The sequence below is a fragment of the Ammodytes marinus genome (assembly GCF_949987685.1).
Source record: "Ammodytes marinus genome assembly, chromosome: 15".
NCBI lineage: Eukaryota > Metazoa > Chordata > Actinopteri > Uranoscopiformes > Ammodytidae > Ammodytes > Ammodytes marinus.
In genome coordinates this window covers 19676091-19702130 of record NC_137219.1, presented here as the reverse complement: position 1 = coordinate 19702130, position 26040 = coordinate 19676091, and the positions used below count along the sequence as shown (strand labels likewise).

The following is a 26040-nucleotide window of genomic DNA, read 5'->3' as shown; positions in this document are numbered from 1 at the left end:
GCCTGTGCTTTAAAATACAAAATGTGACATGTCCATAGCTTGAGAGGAGATGATGTTCAGCCACATAAATACTATGTCTTTAAAGCAACCGATGAAACTGCTGATATTTGTCTTAATTTATTTATTAGCTGTACATTGTTTTGGAATATTAATAGTCTTTGATCCTATTTATTCCATTCCTTATAAGTACAAATCAAGGAAACAACATTTTGGATACTTAATGTATTGCATACATCATTTCCAATCATTCCCCAAAGAGCTTTTGTGAGAGAAATGAGTAGGCCATAACAAAAAGTGCACTGCCCCTTTTGTTGAGTTAAAGCCATTTATCTATTTATAATATTTAGATGTACTTAATGAATACCAAATTAACTTGTTTACTCAACACGAAAGCTATCATCCATCTTAACCTCTGACTGCAACATGATAGGCCTTTCCCAGATGATATGTCAATTTAATGAAAATGCTCACTATCAACCAAAATTACAAACCCCTTCTTTGTCAACAGGTACGGAAGGTCAGCCAGAAGATAGTTAGGACCCGTTGTAAATTCAAAGACCATGTCTATTCGCAATTACTGGTGGAATGGGGCCAGTACATTGACCACGACATATCATTTACCCCTCAAAGCACCGGGACTTCAGCTTATTGGACTGGCGAGGACTGTTCGGCCACATGTGAAAATAAGCATCCATGCTTTCCCATTCAGGTAAAATAAAGAGTCTTTGTATAATTTGCTTACCTGTAGTAAATCATGATTGTTCCTGTTGTCACAATCCTGGGTCAAAGGAGTTACCAATTTTAGAAGTAGATTTATCTGCTTTCTTGTCAAGCATTCGATGAGAAGATGGATATACCACTTTCTTATTTGTTTGTTTTATATGAAGATTGAGCTTAGGTTTGCAATTCTATTATTATTAATAATAGGCCTCATACTATTATTCCGGAATCGCAAAAACTAAATGAAGTATGTTAAGTTATAATGGAATTAATAGTTTTGTCTTATCTACAGACAAAGGATTATGAAACTGGTGCAATAGGCTGCATGCCCTTTCGTCGCTCGAAACCGGCCTGCTTTGTCAACTCTGGGTTTGATAATAAACAAGCCATGCAGCGACAACAGATAAACAGCATCACATCATTCCTGGATGCTTCAAATGTGTATGGCAGCACTCCACAGTTACAGAGCTTCCTACGTGACATTTCTGGCCTTAATGGGAAACTTTCTGTCAACAACCAATTCAAGGATCGTAAAGGCAGAGCCTTTCTTCCATTCGTAGCCAATGTGCCCTCACCCTGTCGCAGCGAGGAGTTCCAAGTGGATTGCTTCAGAGCTGGGGACGGCCGGTCCAACGAGGGTCTGCCCCTGACCTCTTTGCATACACTGTGGCTTAGGGAACACAATCGGGTTGCGGAGGCACTAGCAAACATGAACGGTCACTGGAGCCCGGAAACTGTTTACCAAGAAACCCGCAAGATTATTGGAGCACTGCACCAGGTATGTGACTAGCAACTCACCTCATATTTGCACCTTTAAATCTTCCAAATTTCTAAAATGAATTCAAAAGTTGTAGGTTTAAAGTCTTTGCTGGTTGCCCAGACAACTTCACAACAGTTCCTAGGAAGTCAATTGTGTAACCCCCTTTAAAATAACATATACAAATTTGAGAAGCTGGAACAAGTGAATTGATAAGTTGATTATCACGGTTTTTGATGATCATTTGTCAATTTTTAGACTAGTTGTCTCTGGTCTAATTTGAAATGAAATACGTTTTCTGCCTCTCTTTTTTAACATCTGTCACAAATCCATTCCTCCTAGTCGGAATCCCACAGATGTCTCAAATAATTGTAAACATTCCTTTCAATTGGTCAGACTACAGCCGAATGCTTAGGCGTTAACTATCTTTTAATGTTTAGTTATTAATGGTTGGTTAAGCAAGAGCTATTGTTAGATAACTAATGCTTAGTTTATCATCAGCTAAGCTGTTAGTTAATGCCTACTTAATTCCAATAACGCATTAACTAAGTAGTTGTTAATGGTTAGTTAATGCTTGGTTAACAAACAGTTAATTAATGTACCCTTATTGTAAAGTGTTTCCTAAATTGGTCAGAAAACATGTGCATGAACACAGCCTCAACAGTTGTAAAATGAAAATCCCAAAGGACCATAAATGGTCCAGGGGTGCAAAGAGGGTTAATCAAAGTCTTGTGGCAACATAGCAAGCGTGTGATACACACAATCCGTCAGATGTTTGAATTTTCTTTTGCTTCAGTGTGACCCCTCCCCATTTTTTACTTTCAGATCATAACATTTAGAGATTACCTTCCAAAAATTCTCGGCCCGGAGGCTTTTGAACATTTTATTGGACCCTACCAGGGATATAATCCAACAACGGACCCCTCAAGCGCAAACGTGTTTTCCACTGCTGCATTCCGGTTTGGCCACGCTACCATCCCTGCATTCACCATGAGGCTGAATGGGAGGTATCAGGAAGATGAGCTTTTCCCAAAATTGAGACTGCGAGATACTTTCTTCTCTCCAGGGAGAATAGTCAAAGAAGGTCAGTACACTCTTACAAAGCTGCACTAAGAATGCATCCTGCAAGCACACTTAACACACCGTTCCTCCGCTGGGGAACTTATTGTTTCTCAGCCTGACTGTTTGAGCTGCACTGTGCAGAATAATGTATCGGCCAAGTTTGACACTAGAAGTCAGTTTTTACATACATTTCTGTAGTTTTGACCAAATTCTTCAAAACTTAATTCGACACAGGAGCTGTTTTATTTTGTCAAGAGTGCTTAGAATATATCTGCATCCCACAGAGAGAAAAATCTTAAAAGCTGTATCTTATACTGAAAATAAGCAATGCTGTTTTTGTGGCTAGGTGGAATTGATCCAATCATGAGAGGCCTAATTGGAACTGAAGCATTAGCTAATACTGCAGACAAGCTTGTGACAGCGGAGGTAACAAATAATCTGGTCGTTCTTGAACAGCCAAGGCAGATGGATTTAGCTGCACTGAATCTGCAGAGAGGACGAGATCACGCTCTCCCAGGTACGTGCTGGGCCCAGAATATGTGCCATACTTTAGCCTGTTAGATCAGTGGGACAATGAACAATCGATGCCTTATTTAATCCTTGAAGTTTAAAAAGCAGTGCACACACCCTTTCCTTTTGTCAACATACTTAAGCCTATTCATTCACTCATTCATTAATACCTTTTCAATGACAAACCACCAGTCTGTCAAACCATTAGGGATGAGCCCGAATATGTATTCGGATAAGCACGGATAATGAGTTAGATACGGATAATTTCCGAATAGTCCCGTTATTATTCGGGGATTTTTTTTATATATATTATGCGCCTAATTGACGCAGCGCGTTCCGCCTCAATGACACAACAGGTAGAATGACACTAACAGCTGTTCTGCGGTGGACATGAGAGGACCGGGCGCGTCCCGTGACCCGCGGTCTCTCTCTTTTTATCCACTGATAAACGCAGCGCGTTCGCCCTTTCCCTTGAATAGAGGGTTCTACCTGTCGCATTCGCTGCCGTTTTTATGTGAGTTTCCTCCGCTGCCGTGGCGGAGAAGAGATGAACCGATGGAATATGCTGCACCCCGAGTCATCGTCAGCCCTTCCCCGATGTATTTACATTCACTAGGCCTACTGCTTAAACTCTTTCAAACACCACAACGTTTCCATCAAACTGATGTTTAGGACCTGTACTTTTTCAGCTGTCAATCAATGCGTATACGGCTAGGCCTACTTCAGGACCTATACAATAAAATCGGAAACTGCAAACTTGACACATTAAAATCACATGTGGCTTTGTGGAAAGGCTAACATATTATTTAGGGTTTATGAGATTGGTACGTTGATACATATATTGTTCCTAAATCTTAGTTTAGTAAAACAAAAGTAAAAAAAGAGGGAGGGGGAGAGAGAGAGAGATAAAAAATAATCATGAAATACAGCTGTATTTCCCCCAGTTAAAGGGATACCTTAATTAAGTTAAAAGTAAAACACTGGCCCTCATTTACTAACAGTGAGTAGCCTTATGCACAGATTTGGGCTGTTATTTATCAATATTTTCGTTCCCTGAATGTCTTCGTATTCTGAGAACAAAGAAGAGAGAGAGAGAGAGATGAAAAGGTAGAAATATATCTGACTTTTTGACTTATATGGCAACATTACATCAATGTGATGCTTTGAAGGGACAACAATTGCATTGACAATGAATATTAGTTTAGAAAATCAATTTAGGTGTGACTTCCTTTAATGTAGGCTAATGTAAAAGAAACTTCCGGTATACGCCACGCCCACTTCTTGTTGTGTATCCGGATACAGATACAGATACAGATAATTTTGTTGGTTGAACAGATACAGATACAGATAATGACGTCTCCGCACACCCCTACAAACCATTACTATTCACTTGATGAGACAACATCCAGCTGTGTTATTAGCTTGTTTCAGTAAATTGATTGTGTAAAGCTGAGATGGAGCGGTGACTCCTCGTCCAGTGATCGCATCTCCTCATCCATTGCATTTTTCCAATGCTTTGACTTTGTTGACGCTATGGCGTCCTGGTAGGTTTGCGGAATGTCACATACAGCTCTGTAACAGTAATCATGATGACATGATCTCCTCCTGTTCCTCGGTGGGTTCCTTCTGTTTACAGGCTGTTCAGGTAAAACCTCACAAGCACCACTTTGAACACCCTAACCTGGTACATTTTCCACACATTCATCATCAACATTTTCTTCCATATTGACCTCTGGATATACCGCTCTATCACTACATTCTATGTGTGACTCAGGCGTTTGAGTTTCTCTTTCTGTGGCTGCCCTGGTTGGGAATTTTACCAATATAGGTATACCAAGTTTGACACTAGAAGTCAGTTTGGTTGGGAATTTTACCAACCTGTGTTCCTGAACCCTCTCTGTGTCAGGATAGTATACCAGGTAAGCTGGGCTGTTTTTGTTATAGCCTATGAACACACCCTGCTCACACCTAGTGTCGAGCTTGCCCTTTTCTTGCTTGTAGGCAAAATACACTGATCCAAATTTTTGCAGTTTAGATACATTTGGTACCCTGCCATTTAACAGCTCGTATGGCGTTTTCTTTGTGCGTCTGCTGTAACACCTGTTTCTCACGTAAGCTGCTGTCTGGATAGCATAGTTCCACAGCTTGTCTGGTAGTTTACTTTCTATCAGAAAACATCTGCCCATATCATACAATTTTCGCCACCCTCTCTCTGCTGTGCCATTTTGGTGGGGTGAATAGGGCGCGGATGTCTCATGCCTGATTTTATTCTTCCTTAACAGTGTTTGGAAGTCTCCACATGTAAACTCAGTGCCGTTGTCTGAACGGATACACTTGACTTCCCCATAAGGTGCTATGTCTGCTAAGAACCTTTCTGTGGCCTGTACTGTATTGCTTTTGGACCTTAGAAAATACACCAATATGGTACCTGAGTAGTCATCTGTAAAATACTGTGTATATTTGTATCCATCTATGCTTGTTGTACGCATGGGACCTGCTAAGTCAGTGTGCACGAGTTCCAAAGGTGTCTTAGCCTTACTGTCTGGCTCCCTATTCCTTGTCTGGGTGAATTTACCCTGTGTACATGTAACAGAGGTAGCCTGGTCCAACCAGACCATCGTACTTCATTTCATTTGTACAGAAGGTCTGGAAGTGCTGTAATTGGCAAACGTTCACTCACTTGGAGGCGGGTGTCTGTTGAAGTTTAAAACTATTGGATCTGCCCAGTGCCACTCTGGATTAGCCAACCAATCACATCACGTTTGGTCAGACGTATGTCATGAGCCGGCTTCTGACGGTTTCAGTTGTACAGGGAAATAGGAAATTTCCGACTTCACTATATTGTAGTCTATGGATCTACCGGTACCTGGCAACGGTAACTTGCTAGAGCCTAACGTTTAGTTATTTGGATGAGAAAGGTTTTAGGCGTCCATACTTTCCCGAGCAGATGCACTGGAACACAGATAGGTCGGAACTACCAAGTCGGAAATTTTCGAGTTCTGAGTATAAAGGAACGCAGCATTCAACTGAAACTGGAGCGCGACTTCGACGTCATCGTTCTCAGCCACTCGCTCTGATCGCTGATTGGACCGCCAAAAATTTGGACGAGCAGAATCCCACTAACACACCTCACCCTCAAACTGACTACTGAAGTGAAATGAAAATTGAGCGGAAGTAGGTAATGCTGCATCCACACCAATCGCGTTTGGCGGAAGGGGCGGTCACTTTGCATACAAAGTCAATGCACAGATGCGAATGGACGCGAATGCTTCTCGCGCGGCCCAAACGATACGTTTGGCGCGGTGCGAAAGACGCGAAATTCGCACCGCCACTCATTCGCTTGAGTTGAATATATTCATCTCACGCGAAAACTTCGCGTGACGCTTTGAAGCGAAAGCCAATCAGCGTTGACACTCACTCTGACGTCAACGTCGCTCATGAAAACAACAATGGCGGACCAACTCATCGTAGCAGTTTGCCGGCACCCGGTACTGTACGACACCAGCCTTTACAGCTACCGGGACCGTACAAAAAAGGAAGTGGCGTGGAGGGCTGTGGCGGAGGAGGTTGGCCTAACTGGTGAGTTATAAAAATGTGTATGAGTTATTGTTTACAGCCATATTTGAGCTTCAAACTGAACCAAACTAGCTAAAGTTAGCGTCAACTGCTGTCAACAGCTGTTCAACCGGCATAGTTCAAGTGATAACAGTTCGTGCTTTGTTTCTTGTCAGCGGATGTATGCAGGAAAAAATCGAAGGGCCTCAGGGACACTTTTCGAAAAGAAAAGAAAAGGGAGAGTGAGGCCAAGAGGAGTGGGGCAGCGGCAGGGACTTATAGGAGGTGGAAGTACTCTGCGGTCCTGTCTTTCCTCGACCCCCACGTTACACCTAGGGCTACGGCTAGTAACGGAGCGGGGGGTTGGGGAAGACAGGACTGCAGAGGAACCAGGGAGAAGTCAGGCAGAGCAGGACCCAAGTCAGGCAGAGGATTGGGCTGAGATGTCTGTGGCCGGGCCTTCAGGAGGAGGAGGTTGGTTGAATTGTCAAGTCACACATAGTAATAACACGTAGCGAAAAAGTCAAGAACGTTTGTGATCTTGTCTTCTTGTAAAATAAAAGGCTCACTGCAGGAAAGGGTCAGATAGTGTAGTTACTGGAAATATGTAATGTACTGACATGGGTGTATTTGCTGTCACCAATTACAGATTATCATCATCACCAGCAGCAGGAGGACCTTGGCTCACCCTCTGCCTCTGAAGAGACAGAAGTTGATCCTCATCCTCCAGTGCTCCACCCAATACCACCAAGAGGTATGTACATGACAAACGATGTATTATATTAAATATAATGTATGCATGGATACTGTGTTTTTCTCGATAACATGTACTTTATTCCCTGCCTTCTTTAGTTAGATAAGCACATTTGTTTAGTCTGAAATGTGATAATTTTCATTTGAAGCGATGCTTTGATTTCATTTTGGAATATTCAATTGATAACCATAAATAGTCAACCTGTTTGCATTCCCTTATTTTTTAATTTAATGGGCATATTTACCTAAATAATGGTAATTGAAGTAAAATGTTCAATTACTCATGATATTGATTTGAGGGCAAATTGCCGAGCCCTTATAATAACCATATAAGTGATATTATAATGTTCTCATTTGATACAGGGAGAAAAGCAAGTCAAAAAGGGTCCAGGGCCAATGAGAGCACCATAGAAAGGATGCTGATGCAGTCCCTGGCCAGAGAGAACACTCCTGCTCCACCTCCCCTTTCGGAAGACGAGATCTTCTTCAAAAGCCTGCTTCCTGCCATGCAAAGGTTGCCCCTTCAGCAGAAGGAACACGTTAAATTTAATATACAGTATATAGACTCATTTATGAGGCCAGCACTGTGGTGCTTAATTTGGAAACGGTTGAGGGGGCAAACCTTGTCTGGCAGTGAAGCAGGCTTCAGTTGTTTTTCTTTTCTTCCCGCATTTTTGTAATTTTTTTGTAATTTAATTTTTGATAGTTTATTAATTTTTTTCTTATCGAAACATACAAAATAAATAAATATAACCACTTGGATTTTCAATGAATTTATTTTGTTTTATTTAAATATAAATATTTACAGTTAACAGGACTGAATACTGAAAGCGTGTGCATTCTACTTGTTCTTACCGGTTTCTAAATGATGTGCGAGTTCTGTTACGGTTTGATACTGGACCCAAGAGCAGACAGAGGCAGAGTAGGGTTGATGAACAAAGGTTTATTGAAATGAGGAGGGGAAGCTGGTGGTGAATGAACGAGGAAGCCGGGGGGAGACCAAAGCAGGGGAGCTGGAGAGAGTGATCCGGGTAACTGCAGGCAAAGGAAAACAGCGTTAGGATAAAATCACAAAAAGACACATATAAAGAAATGATCTGAGAATTACCACAAAATAGTTCAAATGCATTTTGATTTCCTTTATCTAAATCATTATAGCATTGTGGTTCCACATTAAAACACATAATGCTTTATATTGCTTTAATGAAATATATTTGGTACCCTAATCAAATAAAATTCTCACTGAACCTTGTACAAATTGAAATTATTTTTTAATTAAAGAAACATGTAATCTCTATGACCATTCTACACAACACCACATGCATAGACTCAGTTTTTGCTAACTTTAGCCTGAAATAGCAATGTGCACTTTGAATGTGGAACATGCAAACATTTATTCAAATACAGTTTAGTGTCTATAAACACACTTTATTTAGACAGGTACTTGTGAAGCTAGGCAGCGCTAACGTAATGCTAACGTTGATAATATAGCTAGCGTGCTTGGCGTGGCGCTAATGCTAACGTAGCTATGCTAGCGGGAGGCCGCTTCGCGAATATATATCACATTATACATACACAAAATGATATCTCACAAATACCTCAGTTAACTCACCAATTATTCCCTTTGGCTAATGGCAGCATACTTGTGACCACCACGGGTCTTCAGTGTGAGATGGATTGGTTGGTCAAGCCGAGCGGTCTTTAGCACATAGCTGCTGCTTTTACTGACCAGACACACAACCTTCTCTTTAGCTGCCAGTAAAGAACGAGACCTCTCGCTTAAACAGCCCTTACCAACCAAGCTGGGGGAGTTCAAGTGCTTGAAAAAAGTGGGAAATCGTAATGTCGATACAGTTAGAAATGAAATATGTTTCCTAAATAAAGTCTCTCCAAACATATTTTCACCTTCCCAAAGTTTAAAATACACATTAATAGATCAATATATATTTTTTTCATATAATTTCTGCTCACAATATTATCAATAATGTCCTACAGGTTATAATTGTTATTTATCAGTAACCACTATACGTTCTCATTGTATTGCACACCACTCTATGTAGGCCTATTTAGGTCCTCTAATCTTGAGAGGTTTATACAGCCATTGTTGATATTAACAATTATATAAAACAACATAGATACATCTATAAATATGTATTCTAAACTTTGGGAAGGTGATAATATGTTTTGGAGTCTTTATTTGAAAAAAAAAAAGTATTTTCGAATCTTATCGACATTACGATTACCCACTTTTTTCAAGCACTTGAACTGCCCCAGCGTGGTTAGGTAAGGGCTTTTTCGAGAGAGAGAGGGCTCGTTTTTTACTGACCTGGGCAGCTAAAAAGATGGATGTGTGCCTGGACAGTAAAAGCACAAGCTATGTGCTAAAAGCCAGCTTGACCAACCCATCCATTTCACACTAAAGACCCGTGGTGGTCACAAGTATGCTGCCATTAGCCAAAGGGAATAATTGGTGAGTTAACTGAGGTATTTGTGAGATATCGTTTTGTGTATGTAAGAATAATGTGATATATATTAGCGACGCGGCCTCCCGCTAGCATAGCCACGTTAGCATTAGCGCCGCGCCTAGCGCGCTAGCTATATTAGCAATGTTAGCATGAGCCTAGCGCTGCCTAGCTTCACAAGTATCTGTCTAAATAAAATGTGTTTATAGACACTAAACTGTGTTTGAATAAATGTTTGCATGTTCCACATTCAAAGTGCACATTGCTATTTCAGGCTGAAGTGAGCAAAAGCTGAGTCTATGCATGTAGTGTTGTGAAGAATGGTCATACCCAGAGAGTAATCCTATGACGCAAGAAATCTTGGCCCGGTCCGAGACATAAGAGCTGGGTTGCTGCTCAAAAACTAACGAGCACTGAAGACGAAACGACTTGCATACCCCAACATTTCCGGAATAGCGCTCTGGTGCGTGCGCACGAGGCTCTCGGGCATGCGGAAGGACCGGTGCTGGAACTGGGTCTTTTTGAGCAGGAACGGATGTGGCTGCAGGAGTTAGGTGCGTAACGACTCCGTGGAGCTGCCCTCCCAAAGTCACCATGTTTGCGGTGAGTTCCTTCAGCGAGGAGATAACGTCTCGGAGAGCCATGTCATGTCGTCCCATGAGCGCGCCTTGTGCCGCCAACGCCTGGTGAACAGGGTCTGCACTTGCTGGGTCCATGTTGGTTTAGAACAATGTTTATTTCAGGCAGGGATCCGTAACAGGCTGGCAGGACACTGGACGGCTGAATAGCGTGGCGAGCAGAGGCAAGTGGATATCCGGAACCCGCAGACAGGCGAGCAGGAAAGGTGAACAGCAGAGGCAACGCTCTGGTACGTAGTATACTCTGGCACCGAATGACTGGAGTCCACAGGCTTAAGTAGAGAGGTCTGATTAGCCAACGATCCACACCTGGAGCACTTTGCCCCGGAGTGCCGCCACCAGGGGCGCAACTACCCACTTTCTGGGGGGTATGCAGGCACTTAGCAGGCGCCCCCCCCCCCCCCCCGCCCCAATTACAGACTTCCATTTTAAGTTGCATATTAGAGCAGGCGATCGGCTCAACCATGACATGTGTGCCTGCACTGATTCTCCCAAAAGTAAAGGACACAGTGAAGAACAGGTTGGTCATCAGAAATAAATTTAGGTTTTTGTGGCCTCATTAGTGTCAGGCATGCAAACTCATAAGACATGAAAATGGTGACATGTCCGAAAACAAACCCCTTTAGGGGGCTCTGGGGTTTCCCCCCCCAGATTTTTTTTGTGATTTGAACATGTAAAATAAGCAATTTGGTGTACTCTGGTGAAGAGAATTAAAGACAAAGAAAACTTTTATTTCAGTTCAAATGAATAGTAAAATGAGCCAAACAAGTTTGTAAGCCAACCTTCTTGACTTTACCCATACAACGTGTGAAGGTATTTACTGAGAAAAACGTAACAGCTCAGAAAAACGGTTAATTTGGAAAAACCACACTACAAACTGTGTGTGTGTGCGTGCGTGCGTGCGTGCGTGCGTGCGTGCGTGCGTGTGAGAGAGAGAGGTCTCCTTACAGAGGCAATGTGCCAGACTCACAATTTCACTTGATTAAAATGTATAAATAACTAAACATGAAAAGTTGAGGTTAAGTTTGTCTTAGTTTCTGTTTACAATTCACTGAACAAGATGATGGATTCGCTTGGATGAATGATAAAGAGATATTTGAAGGTCCTGATAAGACAGTAGATAAGATTCCCAGGTAGTGTAAACCAGAACAAAAGGTTTTTCTTTGGAGCTATGAGTGTAACGACAAAAAAAATGTTTCTAAGGAAATGTTTTCTGCGGGTGAGCTGCAGGGCTTATGTACATGTATAGTGTTTGAAGTATGTTGTGCAATGCTAAGTATGATGTACAAGGCTAAGGAAGGAAGGGGGGGCACCACAAAGCATCACAATTCAGAATCCCCCAAAGCATTACAATTCAGGATCGGTTTGAATAGTGTGTAAGTTACACATATTATTACAGGAGAGAGAGAGAGAGAGAGAGAGAGAGAGAGAGAGAGAGAGAGAGAGAGAGAATTTGGTGACAAACTTAACCTCAGTCTTTTCATGTTTAGTTATTAATACATTTTAATCAACTGAAATTGTGAGTCTGGCACATTGCCTCTGTAAGGAGACCTCTCTCTCTCTCTCACACAACTCAGTTGTACGCTGGAATGGTGCAAAATATGATAATAGTGGGAAACAGGTGAGTGTATTGTTTGGGCGCTGACCTGCTATAGGCTAATCACTACACTACCATTCAAAAACTGTGAAAACAGATATAGTCAAAAACTTGAGGTGACACGTATATCTGCAGTGACAATCCGCGAGTCGCGGCCGATAATCAGTGTGCATTAATCAATACAATCGGCCATATAAAACACGCAATCTTTCTCCTTATCAATCTTCCCGTTTTCGGTTTTGTGCCCCCGAGAGCTTTCTTTTCTGCCTCTCCAACTTTAGGTCCCTGTCATCAGATGACAACACGATTCAAATGAAAGCGCTCGCGCTCCAGCGCGTGCTCGAGGGGGCGCGCACTGGAGCGCTTATAGTGTGGGGAGGAGGAGGCAAAGGAGCGGGGGGCGCCTAATCACTGACGTACCTCTGTTATTGATCATATCATTTACACAAACGCTGTTAAATACAGAAAAATGCCGACTCCAAATAATTTTCCCCCGATCGCTTTGGCGCCCCTCTAGCGCGGCGCCCCTATGCGCCGCATATAGTGCATACCCACTTTTTGCGCCACTGGCCGCCACGCGCACATGCCAACAGGGAGACAACAAATGGAATAACAAGAGGGACAGACAGACAAAGGAAAACATACAACACATACAGAGGAGAAGGAGAGGCTGCCGAGCCGTGAGTCATGACAGATACTCCAAAAATCTACTTAAGTACAGTAATGAAGTACTTGTACTTAAGTACTTTACACCACTGTAGTGGGGGAAAAAGTTATTATTGAGGGGAATTATTTTTGTGACTATAGTTTATATTTTCATGAAAATGTTGCATAGTTAAAATTGTAGTCAATTGTACACAGGGCACATTGAAATGTGTCTTTTCGCATATCCCTTCTCAAATGTTCCACTTTGGAGGGGGTCAGAGCGCAGGGTCAGCCGCTGAAGTAGTTTGGGCTTAAGTGCCTTGTTCAAGGACACAATGGACCTACACCGTCCTGTACAGTGCTGGGGATCGAACCATTAACCTCATGGTTACTGGTTAGACCCCTTACCTCTAGGCCATCCTACCACCCTATAGTGTTCACCATATTGTGGCTTTAATCTAATATTCATAATACAGAAATCTTAGTTTACCCAAGATTATGGGAAATTCCACCACGTTTTTTCACATCAGTCTATGCACAGGTCTTGTGGACTATAACTATGCCTTCTCTCCTAGCTCTCCACAAGAAAGCAAAAGGTGAAATTAATGTGCTGACTATTCAATTATTATGTGCTGACATTTCTTTTCAGGATACAATGACTGGAGATCATTATGTGGGCTGAAGAGAATCCAGACACTGGACGAGCTCATACAGGTTGTGAATGATACCAAGGTTGCAGAGAAGATGTTGAACACATACAGAAATCTGGACAATATCGATGTATGGCTTGGAGGTCTTGCTGAAAACCTTTTGCCGGGCGCAAGAAATGGTCCACTATTTGCCTGCCTGATTGGAAAGCAGATGAAGGCGCTCCGTGACGGCGATAGGTACATTGATATTTGCTTTATTTAAAGAATGCTATGTATCAGTGTTATGTACCTCACCTTTGACCACATGACTTCAGAGATCAGGAGTATATTTCCTTATCAGGCTTTTGTTTATGTATTGAGATGTTTAATCATAAATGGAGAAATCAAGCCTTTCTTTTTTTCAGGTTTTGGTGGGAGGCTGAAGGTACATTCACCGAATTTCAGAAGGCTGAGCTTTCGAAAGGTTCACTGTCTCGGATCATCTGTGACAACACCGATATAGAAGAAGTCCTTCCTGATTCATTCCAGTTCAGGAAATACCCCTCTGGTTTCGTCTCTTGTGATCAAATACCGTCGATCAATTTGGAAGCTTGGAGAGAGGGGAAGGGCCGAGGTGAGCTTAAGAAACTGTTGGGCTCAACAAATCATACATTCCTTTGATGTATTTTGTTCCACTATGCATTCACATAAAAACTACTTTTACAATTTCAGCCTTAGAAGAGTGTGGCCCTCCAAGAACGATACAGAATGGGGATTATATCTTGACTTCCGTGAATGGCCAACTAAGTGCTCTGTACTCATGTTACCATGGATTCCAGTTGAAGGGTACTGCTGCAATAGTTTGTGAGGGACATCGATGGAATGATCATCCCCCACAATGCACAGGTACAAGAACTGTTTTTGAAAACCATAGTCTTGTAAATTACTATTTCTATGTGGAATAGTTTAACCCCAAGGAGAGGATTTGGTTAATAAGCTAGCAGGTTTATGATATTTCGTGTTTGTTTGAACAACTAAATATGTAATACATAGAGTACATATGCATAACAGCAAGGGAGTTATTTGTTTAATACCCCAGATTTGCCTCAGCACATATCTATTGTTGGACATGCATCACTGCAGTTGTCTTGTCTGACTGGAACTGTACTGCTACCTGGTGGTACTAATGGATAAATGTTCCAATAGGAATACACTGGGAAAGGGCTGCTTTAGGATGTGCACCAGTGAGTTAAATTCTCAGTGCAATAATTAAATTGCATTTTTTTTAAAATCCCCTTTCAGCAAAAGCCCAAAGTTGAATTCACTTTGAATGCAATGAGTTCATCAGCTTTCAAGCAGTAATTTACATCATAGTTTGCTAGTGCTCTACAGCAGGGTTCAACATAACTTTTTTTTCCTACTGTCCCGCCGGGCCAGTGGATTCGAGTTTTACTGGCCCCTTGTATATTTTCACTGGCCCTGCACACACTTTTTTTTCTTCATAATTTAGTGTCAATAATTATAATACCTGTATTCGAAAAATAACCAGATCTAAAGGGAATATCTATACTGTAACAGTATAGATATTCCCTTTAGATTTGGTTATTTTTATTTTAGTTAATTATATGAAATGTTGATATTGCTCATACACATAATATAAAACGAGGCAAACATATTGAATTTGAAGCCTACAACTGAAAGTATGTCGAAAGAGTGGGCCAGTATTTTAAAGTCCAGTAGTTTGATGGTGGTTTTTATTCTTGAATTTGGGCAGTTTAATGAATAGTTCACCTGCAGAAGTCATGTTCAAACATAAAAAAAAATAAGAGATGAAGGTCTGATCATTCTTTGTGGTGTGGTAGGCTGTTTTTATTACTTTCTCATTTCGCATTAGGGATGTGAATGTGTCGACCGAATGACCGGTTTTCCACTTGCGCTCAAGTTGACTTTAAAAATAGAATAGAAATCCGAAAATCAGTGGGTTATGCCGTTTTTTTTAATGGGAGATTTCACCGTATATGCGAGTTCACGTCTGGTCGTGAGCGCGCTGCAGGAGCGTCACTTCTCCATGAAGTGTCAGGTTCACATAAGAGTCCGGTGTGGGACCATTTTTTCAAACTATTGATAAAAAACAATGCGGTGCAAAATATGCAGCATAAGTTAAACGCTCGTCTAAGACTATGACGTTAAATCACCTTAGAAACACACAATGCCTTTGTCCGATCACAGCAGCGTTTCACCGTGTGATCTCGCCGGCGAGTGAGCCGCCGCGCAGATGAACTGTGGTTTGTGGCTAAAATAATAACCGGGGATATTCTCCCCGTTGGCGATTTCAATGGGAAAGACTTCCGCGATCTGATTGAATGTCTCGAGCCTGAAAACACAGTGCCAAACTGCGCGACTATAGGAACTGTACAGTGAGCGGAGTCCCTCCGTTCGTTTCTGTCTACAACCGACACAATCACCGGAGACGCATTCACAGCGTTTAAATAACGCCTCTCATTTGTATTACCATTGGGGCTTGGATGCAAATACTGTAACATTACGGCGGCAGATAAAGGAAAAGTGCAGTTATAATGTTCTGCACCTCAACCTCTGCTGTGGGAAGAAAGAAAGGTGGCAAAGCAAGTCGATTGATTTGTCGACTCGCAGGACATGTCGCAGGCGGACGGTAGGCAGCTCTGCCAACGGAGCGAGAGTGCACCCGCTTGTTGCTCCGCCTGTCAAAACGCCCACGCATCGTTTGTCCACTGGCCTTTCATTAAAAAATATAATTTATATTAGGTTTATTATATTGAGTCTTAAATAAACACTGCTTTCATTCCGACTCAACGCGCATTTCAATGAACCATGATATAGTCTACAAAAAGATACTGAACTGTGATTGTCAGGGGAGTACTGACAACTGGCCCGGGCGGGCCAGTGACTGGCCAATCAACTTGCCCTGCATATGATTTTACTGGCCCCGGGCCATCGGGCTATACGTTATGTCGAACCCTGTACAGTACATTGTATATGTTGACCTGGATCTCGGTTGAGTCAGGTAATGTATCACTGTGAACAGACTTCTTAGTGTGAGGGCAAATTTATTTGTAACCATCGTATTGATCTGTTTTTTTATATGTATATCACATCAGTTTAACACATGTGCATTTCCTCTAAGAATGTGCTGACAAAACAGTTGCTTAAACTAATTTAAAGAATTACTCCCCCGGTGGAACCATGAAGGTGTATTGAACTTTATACTCCTACATAGTATAAATGTGCAAAAATTTTAGAAATCGGTTCATCCTAGCCTGAGAAAAGGCATAAAGAGTGTTTTATGGTCTCTCTGGCTGTCTCTGCCTCTAAAGTCAGAAATCCTCCTACTACCACAATGCACTGCGCTCGCAGTCCTCCAAGGCCCCGCCCACATTTCCCTTGTAGTCTCGTATCGTCTCGTCTGACTCTTGGGTTGCGTTCCGAATCGCATACTTTCTACTATATAGTATGTAGAAAAAAGATTTAGGATGTCCCGATTCTTGTGGCCAGATTTAGGATGGTTAGAAGTACTTCATGCGGCCAAGATTGTTAGTGTTGAAAAGTGCATCCTATTTGGGCGATTCTGACCCACAATCCAGTGCGCACGTGAAGTGACGTAACATCGACGAAGCCTCCATATGAAAACAAACGGGGATGCGACGGATATAAAAACAAGAGGCAAGATCAAGGCGCAATGTTATGATGAAATAAGAGAGAAAAGTATGGTTGCGTTCCGAATCGCATACTCTTTCTTTTTTCTATTCTACACACTACATCCGACGATAAAAATAATCTAGTTAGGATGCAGTAGGCATACTATTGGGACATACTTTACTCTCTTATTTCATCATAACATTGCGCCTTGATCTTGCCTCTTGCTTTTATATCAGTCGCATCCCCGTTTGTTTTCATATGGAGGCTTCGTCGATGTTACGTCACTTCACGTGCGCACTGGATTGTGGGTCAGAATTGCCCAAATAGGATGCACTTTTCAACACTAATAATCTTGGCCGCATGAAGTAGGACATCCGGGTACTTCTAACCAGGGCCGCCTTAATGCACAGGCTTACCTGGGCTGAAGCCCCAGGGCCTACGAAGATCAAGGGCCTCTCAAAATTTTTTTTTTTTTTTTTACTGTGTCAATATAGGCCCCTGATCTAAGAAGGCCCCGAACCTTGTCATTTAAAACAATAAATTATTGACTGGCTCATGATAGGCCCCTAATCTTCGTAGATCAGGGGCCCATCATGAACCAGTAAAGAAAAAGGAAAAAAAAATCACATTATTTTTGGCCTATGAAGATCAAGGGGCCTATCATTCACCAGTACATTTTTGTTATTTTTGTTTAATTAACATTGTTCGGGGCAACGCAGATCAAGGGCCTATATTGAGTTGAGCCATTAAAAACAAAACAATGAATTCAAAGAGAGAAGTAGCTTTAGGATAAGGGATTTTTTTTTTAATGGAATGCTGACTGGATTTTTTTAAACCTGTATATTTTTGTTTCTGCTTTTTGGTATTTCTGTGTCTCCAAATGATTCCAGAAAATAGCTCACATAGGACACAGTTGATTTAGCCTTAGTTTTCTTCTCAACGTGCACCAGATTGATGCATTTTACTTTAAAAGGTTCACATTTTTCTTCCGGGGAGGCATGCCCCCGGACCCCCCTAGAAGGTCCTGGGTGCCCACCGCTGTCTCCTCAATAACTTGGAAAAACACTGTAACCAACCATGTGTGTCTGGTTATTAAAAGTCATTAGACCAGGAAGGGGTTTAAGTACATGTTACCTTAAGTGATTTTGTATTTCATCAATAGAGATATTGTGGTGTAGACAAACATGGCTTTAACGCATCTGTATTGTAAGACCGCCGCCCGGGGGGGCCTACAAAACCTCTCAGCCCCGGGGCCTAGTGGCAGGTAAAGGCAGCCCTGCTTCTAACCATCCTAAATCTGGCCACAAGAATCGGGACATCCTAAATCTTCTTTCTACATACTATATAGTAGAAAGTATGCGATTCGGAACGCAACCACTGTCCCAATAGTATGCCTACTGCATCCTAACTAGATTATTTTTATCGTCGGATATAGTATGTAGAATAGAAAAAAGAAAGAGTATGCGATTCAGAATGCAACCTTAGTAAACAAAAACTTCCAAATACAGTTGTGCGCGATACCTCGACAAATACAGACACTATTTTGATTCCACAATGAATGATTTTTTCTAAGTATGAGTTTCCGGTTTCACTGTAAAATGGAGGGAAGGAAACGCGCACTTGGCTAAGTTTGCTACAGTTTTCAAGATAGTTTTTCAACATGCCTGCTGCTAGGCTAGACCCAAATGCTGCGCGCTATCAACAAAACTAGCCTAGCCTAGCCTTCAAACCGGACTCTGAAGCTAAATATTCTGGGCATGAAGACGACACTCTGGACGGGAGGGACGTATGCGGACCGGGACCCTGTCCTACAGAGATACTAATGCACCACCTCCTGCGGAACGCACTCGCGTACAGGTAAGACTTTCAACCTATTAGAATACATATCTGTTCACACAGTATGCAATTATAGCTGCTGTCGGGGGGGGGGGGATTGCTAAACGGTTTCAGAAACAGACTAATGTAACAACCGTTTGTGTGTTTGTAAGGCAACTAAAGAAAAAAAGTTTTCATCCGCTCTCATTTTCAGTGAGTGCTCAAAGCTAACGTTTCACTTATAGTAGCCTAACTGTCGTATTTTATGGTGATTTCAGAATCCTATGTCTACAGTCTCCCACTCAACTTCAACCAGTGACCAAGGAGGCTGCAGTGAGCTTCACAGAGAGGATATCAGACCCCTACCTCAGCAGCATCCCATCTAAGGCTCTGCTAATACTATGTCCTCACACCTCTAGACCTATCGTAAATATTTTGTGTCTGTAGTTCATCCTTTATATCTTATCTTTATCATGTTCGTATATTGAACATTTTACTTTTAAGAATTGTCTCATTGTGTGTTACCTGGTTTCTATAGCATTGCGCATGATGTCATAAGATTTTGCTTTGTAAACAATAAAATATCTTATGTTGTTGCATCTTACCTTGGACTCCTGTCTTTTATTCGCTTTTAAATGTTTTATAATGTGTTTTATGTATTCTAATCTTGCCCCTGTAAAGCACTTTGAGTGGCCTTGTGTCTGAATTGTGCTATAGAAATAAACTTGCCTTGCCTTGCCTTACACCATGTTCACCATTACAGACTTGTTGGTTGGAGGCTGAATAATAGTTACTGATATCGATGCACAGATTATTGTATGTCATATTGTTTTTAATCTACAATTTATGAGGTAAAATATGTTATAAAATCACAAGGATGCAAGGTAGGTCCAGCATACTGACACAATCACAGGAAAAAACACAGATAAACCAGAAAAATAACAGCTATCGAATATATTACAATGAAGTACTTCAGGTCACATTTCTATATTGATAGCATAACATTGTTTTGCTTATTTATTGAATACAGTAGCTCAGCATGAAGTTTGTCCTCAACCTTTTGATTAAAACGAGACCATCCACGAGCAGGGCCGGATCTAGGCATAGGCATTCTAGGCACGTGCCTAGGGCCCATTTCCACAAGGGGGCCCAGTGAGAAGGAAAAAACAATTTTTTTTTTTTTTTTTTTAGGTTTTTTTTTTTTAGGTTTTTTTTTACGGTATGTGTTTGATATTAACATCATATTATGCAAATGTAAGTTATCATACAAAAAAAGGAATACAATTGTTTGGTCTGGATAGTTAATAGCCTATTAATTTAATCAGTTCATCCGAGGTTAACTTATCACTCGGTATTGAGTTTATTTAAAAAAATTGGAAATTGGGCTGCCCTCAGTTGCCCATGCACTGTGTATACTGTAGTCTATAGCCTATTTCAGCCTCATCTGTGGAAAAAAAGATAGCTGGACAACAGAGTTCTTCTGCTTCGTTCCTCTCACTGCATTTAAATGCATTCATAATATTAAAGAGAAATATGTTCCGTAAAAGAAAAAAAAGCACCATCCCAGAGGACACTGAATTATATTTTTTATTTTATTTATATATTATATTTTTTCTATATTAATATTTTTATGGAAAATCCATGTCTTTCTTCGATAGCTTTTATTTCTACTTCATTCGAGCCAGTATCTCCAAATTATTTGTTCACACAAAATTCCTCAGATTTAGCCTCTTAATTTCACCCTCAAAGTGCACCAAATTCATGCATTTCACTTTAAAAAGGTAAAAAAAATCTCCCGGGGGGACATACCCCCAGACCCCCCTAGGAGAGTCAGGATCTCGGCTGGCTACTATTTTCACTAAGCTGGACATTGGAGGCACTAGCGATGAACTGGGTGTGTGAATGACATTTAACAATAGTCAATCATTTGGCCACGATAACATTGGAGAGGGGGGCCCTAATCAAATTCGGCTTAGGGCCACATGAAGGCTTGGGCCGGCTCTGCTCCCTGGTTATAATTGTAGTCGTCAAACCAGAGTTTTTCTGTGCTGCGTCTCAGACCGGCGATGTCTCACCGTGAATTTCGCCGTTACCCACCACAGAGTTCCACGCCAGGTTTCACCAGGTGAATCGCTGCTTCGCTCACGCAAGGCTTTTGTGTTAGATCAGGCTTGCACGAGCGTTTTAACTTTATGCTGAATAAAGCATTGCACTGCACTGTTTTTCATCCAGTTGGAAAAATTGCTCCCATACTGGACTCTGCACGCACCTTACAGAAATGCTCCTGCAGTGACTCCCGTTTACAAACGCGCAACTCTTAAACAAATGAATGAGCATAATACTCTTGTGGCAGTTCAAATGTACGTAGTTTTTCACCAAATCGTGAAGTATCCGTTTGGAGGGGGCCCGAAAAAATGCGGTATGCCTAGTGTAATCTTTCTTCTTAATCCGGGCCTGTCCACGAGTAATATGGTTGCTCACAGCAATAAGGTTAGGGGTAACTCGTTATCTTTCAATGTAAACAGTCCGGCAAGCTATTGTTACACTACACACATTAATCAGCTTATTATTTCAACGACCCTTGGGTGAATATAGTCATGCCATACACCGTTAGAAAGCTTAGATTGTCATGATTGAAACGAGACCATCCACGGTTTATACAGGTAGACACGAATGTCCGTTCACTGCAGTAAACATTAAAAATCCCCTTCAGGTTTTTCTAATGGAAAATTTCCTTCTGCCATGATCGGTGTTTCGGCTTCTCGCTTAGCGGGGAAGAAACATGGCGGACATTCTGTTTACATCTCGTGAGGGAGGTCCCGCCTCCCTCATTCCTTATTGGTTGGCATAAAAATGTGCGGAAATAGCAGTCTGTAGTCCTCGAGCCCAACATAGCGACATGGGTAACGACGCGTTTCGCGTCGTTACCCATGTCGCTATGTAAAATGTGGGGTGTGGATTATCAGGACAGCTGGGCCAAGTGAAGAGTGAGTCAAGACAAACCTCTTTCCTTATATTATAATAGCCATTTTATAATGATAGAATGCAGGTTCCAAATGGGGGAAGTATTCCTTTAAGGTTTATTGTGGCTGACCACAATAAACCACAATGACCACAATAAACCCCTGAGACCTAGTTGACATCTGTTAGTTGACCCCCCCACCCCCCCGTTGTTGAAGGGGGCCTTTAAAATCCATGTCTGACCAAAAGATAGGGTCAGTCCCGTCGGGGGCTGACCATGCAGGTTGGAACTTTACTCTGTAACTCTGTTTGTTTTATCTACTTTTATTAACTTGTTTCGATTGAGAAGTTTCAGTTCCTTTATTCCCACAAGGTTTAACTGATTAAAAACTTCCACAACACTTAGTCCATCAGGATAGTACTCTTTCTACTTGCATGCTTGTTCAATCTTTAAATCTTTAAATTAATTTTTGCTTCGCTCATTGGTTGTATGTCTGTCCTCTTCCAGTTTTTCCCTGGTGGTGACGAGACGGTGTGGATTCGGTCACCCTCTCTGCCAGCATCTGAGAATGGATCATCAACACCGAAGATGTTGCAGTGGTTAAGGACGCCGCCTGGAGACGTAGGATGTAATCCTGGCGCTGGAAACCTTAGTTTTCCCTGGTGAAACGAGACAGTGTGGATCCCCCTCCCCCCCCCTGGCAGCATCTGTCCTCCTGCATCCACACTATTCGCGCATTACTTTAGTATTACCATGTAAACATCTGGTCAATGATCACGTTCCTTCGTGATTTTCTCCACTTATGACATCTATTGCAGCATATCCGTCCTGGGAGAGGTATCCCTTACTTTGTCGACTCTCCCTGAGATTTCTTCAAATATTTTTTTTTTAATCCCGGTAAAGGGTTTTTTACTGGGAGTTTTTTCTCAGCCGAGCTAAGGGTGTAAGGGCAGGGTGTCATATTGTATCATATTGTATGGAATGTAAAGCCCACTGGGGCAAATGTCTATTTGTGATGTTGGGCATACAAATAAAACTGTGATCTGAGGTCATTCATTCATTGGACAGACATTCTGGGGTGGAGAGAAGCAGGAAGAATGAAGTAAAAACTGCGAAATATATCATTGATATAATATGTGGTTAAAAATAATAAAAAGGCCTACATCTAGCCTATAAATAAAGAAGAAAAAAATCAAATTATTGTTGTTTCATATGGTTATAATATGAAGCCCTATGACAATGCCACGTTATGTGGCTTGTAGTCTACGATGTGAAACATCATTTTTACTGTATTTTTGCTGCTGGATGTGCGGCTCACGAGAAGAATAGGCTCATGCCGACACTCGGCTGATAAAGCTGTGTATCAGCTGGGTGTCAGTTCTGCGCAGTTCAGCTCCAAAACTGACACGGGGATAGTATTGACGGTCCCGTACATGGGAAGCAAAATAAAAACACACGGTTCTTGCGCAGCGTGAACCTGTTGGCACTGTGCGGGAGATGCTCCCCTCTCCTTCATCTGATAATGAACACACTCAGCATTTTTACGCGTCCTCTCGATCAAATGTTATATATTGTTCTGGGCCCCCGCTCAAACCACAACTTATCGTCCTAACAATGGCGACAACATCACTTTCCCATAATGTGAAGCTGACAGCAATTTATTAAAAAAGAAAAGGCACAGTGCTTCCTGCATTTGGGTCGGATCAAGTCCGGACAAATTCACACCGCAAACGAACTGCAGCAGAGTGCGTTTGGAAACGCACCGAGACTACCTCTTCAGCTGGGTCTGAGAGCGCTTGTTTGGTCCGCCCCCGAGTGCGATTGCTGTATTCACAACTGCCTGAAAGATGTGCACCGAAGGCAGAAGTGCACCTGACTTTGTTTCAACCGAACTAAACGCGGCATGTGTGAATACACCCTTAAAGTTTGATTTAAAAGTACCAAACAGAAAATCCGGTAACACTTTACAATAAGGGTACTAATTAATGGTTAGTTAATGCTTAATAAGAGTTAACTAACCATTAGTTAGCTGTTAAGTAATGTGTCTAGTAAGCATTTACTAATGGTGTTCATGTTAACTAAGGTATTAATTTCTACATTATTTAATGTTTATACATATCCTATATTAACCTTAGTTAATACATTAATTAAGCATGAACCAACTGTTGATTTTCTCTGAAAGGAACAAACAGGAGGAAATGGATTACTAACAGCAATGGTGAAACACACTGACTCAGCAGTTAGGTTTAACAAAAATATATCTAAAATATATGTATTTTCTACTCTCTCTTCCTTGAAGTGTAGGCTATATCATTGTTGCAAAATAAACGAAAGTGAAATACACCAAGAACATAACGGTTCCCTTTTTAATTATGGACTAAATATAAAACAAATAGCCTGGCCCTATCACTGTTATTTGAATGAGCACACATGTATTTTTGTTTATGTTGCAACAATGATATACACTTCAAGGAAGAGAGAGTAGAAAATACATATATTTTACATTTACCTGTTAAACCTAACTGCTGAGTCAGTGTGTTTCACCATTGCTGTTAGTAATCCATTTCCTCCTGTTTGTTCCTTTCAGAGAAAATCACTAAACTGGATATAATTCGTTGAAGAAACTATTTTGGAGTTCTTTGACGTTATTCATGTCAAATGTGAGAGCCGTACGTGTTTCCAAATAAAACTTAAGATTCTAAATAAAATTAAAACTGCGAGCAGTGATGACCGGGCCCTCGCACTCTCGTGCTGGACGCTGTCCCGGCCAGCTGGCCTCGGCGCTCCGGGCGAGAGGACGCGCCGCGGCCTCCTCCTCTTCGGAGCGCGCGGCGCAGCAACGCCTTTCGCCGGAAGCGAGGAAGTTGCCGTGACGCACTCGATACGGATGTGAGGACGTCCTCGGGCCTGGGCTCTTACCGGGCTCTTGAAGTTTGGAGCGCATGGGACGGTGCAGAGCGAAATTACGGCGACTTCCTGTTTCGTGGCGATGACGCCGAGAAACATGGGTTGCATTCCGAATCGCATACTTTCTACTATATAGTATGTAGAAAAAAGATTTAGGATGTCCCGATTCTTGTGGCCAGATTTAGGATGGTTAGAAGTACCCGGATGTTCTACTTCATGCGGCCAAGATTGTTAGTGGTTGCGTTCCGAATAGCATACTCTTTCTTTTTTCTATTGTACATACTACATCCGACGATAAAAATAATCTAGTTAGGATGCAGTAGGCATACTATTGGGACATACTTTACTCTCTTATTTCATCATAACATTGCGCATTGATCTTGCCTCTTGCTTTTATATCCGTCGCATCCCTGTTTGTTTTCATATGGAGGCTTCGTCGATGTGACGTCACTTCACGTGCGCAATGGATTGTGGGACAGAATCGCCCAAATAGGATGCAGTTTTCAACACTAACAATCTTGGCCGCATGAAGTAGGACATCCGGGTAGTTCTAACCATCCTAAAGAGAGTAAAGTATGTCCCAATAGTATGCCTACTGCATCCTAACTAGATTCTTTTTATCGTCGGATGTAGTATGTAGAATAAAAAAAAGAAAGAGTATGCGATTCAGAACGCAACCTAAGAAGGCCACGGAGCCGACAGAACCGGCTTCCCATGTTAATGTTGTCTGTAGACCTCCCTGAGCTGCTTTGAGGTTGATTTGATCAAGTGCGTAGGACTTGGAGGTAAATAACCAACATGGAATATTTACTTTGCCCAGCAGGTGGCGCTCTCACTTTATATGAATATTAGCGTGTGGGCTTCCTCGGGCCTTGGGTCTCATTAACCATAAAACATTTGGAGAAGATGAGACAGAGTATGGTGGAGTCAGGCCAACTTCCTGTTTTTTTGGCTAATATTTCAAAATAGAAGACTTCCTGTTGATTTTGGGGTGGGGCGTCAAGAGGCTTTTTTGTTTGTACTGGGATTGTACATTGCTGTATGAAATTGTGTGGTTCTAAGTATAACACAGCCTGAGTTATGATCAATCAAAGGGTTTATAAGGTCAGTTTTTGATGTTTTTTGGCGAATGAGGCGCTGGTGCTGCAAGACGTTAGTTCCGAATAAAACAAGCTTTCGGGTATATCATCTTCCATGTCGAAGGACATACCCTATCATATTTTTTTTTGCACAAAAAGTTGTTATGTGTGCTCTTTACTCTGCAATCCTGCAGAGTAATGTGGAGTTATGACATGAGTGAATTTTGGTGAATATTGGCCGGCATTTCGTCATAGTTATTCAGAATCAAACAAA

At 41.8% G+C, this 26040-nt stretch overlaps 1 protein-coding gene across 1 annotated transcript; it reads left to right on the top strand.

The window, feature by feature from the left end:
* Positions 1 to 1045: 1045 nt before the first annotated feature.
* Positions 1046 to 24653, top strand: LOC307261988 (thyroid peroxidase-like; the record flags this gene model as incomplete). The annotated part of the gene is made up of 7 exons (XM_080042719.1): positions 1046 to 1498; positions 2303 to 2561; positions 2886 to 3056; positions 13349 to 13586; positions 13754 to 13962; positions 14061 to 14234; positions 24505 to 24653. 7 exons carry the CDS (start codon positions 1046 to 1048, stop codon positions 24651 to 24653), a joined length of 1653 nt encoding a protein of 550 aa, XP_079898845.1.
* Between the last annotated feature and the right edge of the window lie 1387 nt (positions 24654 to 26040).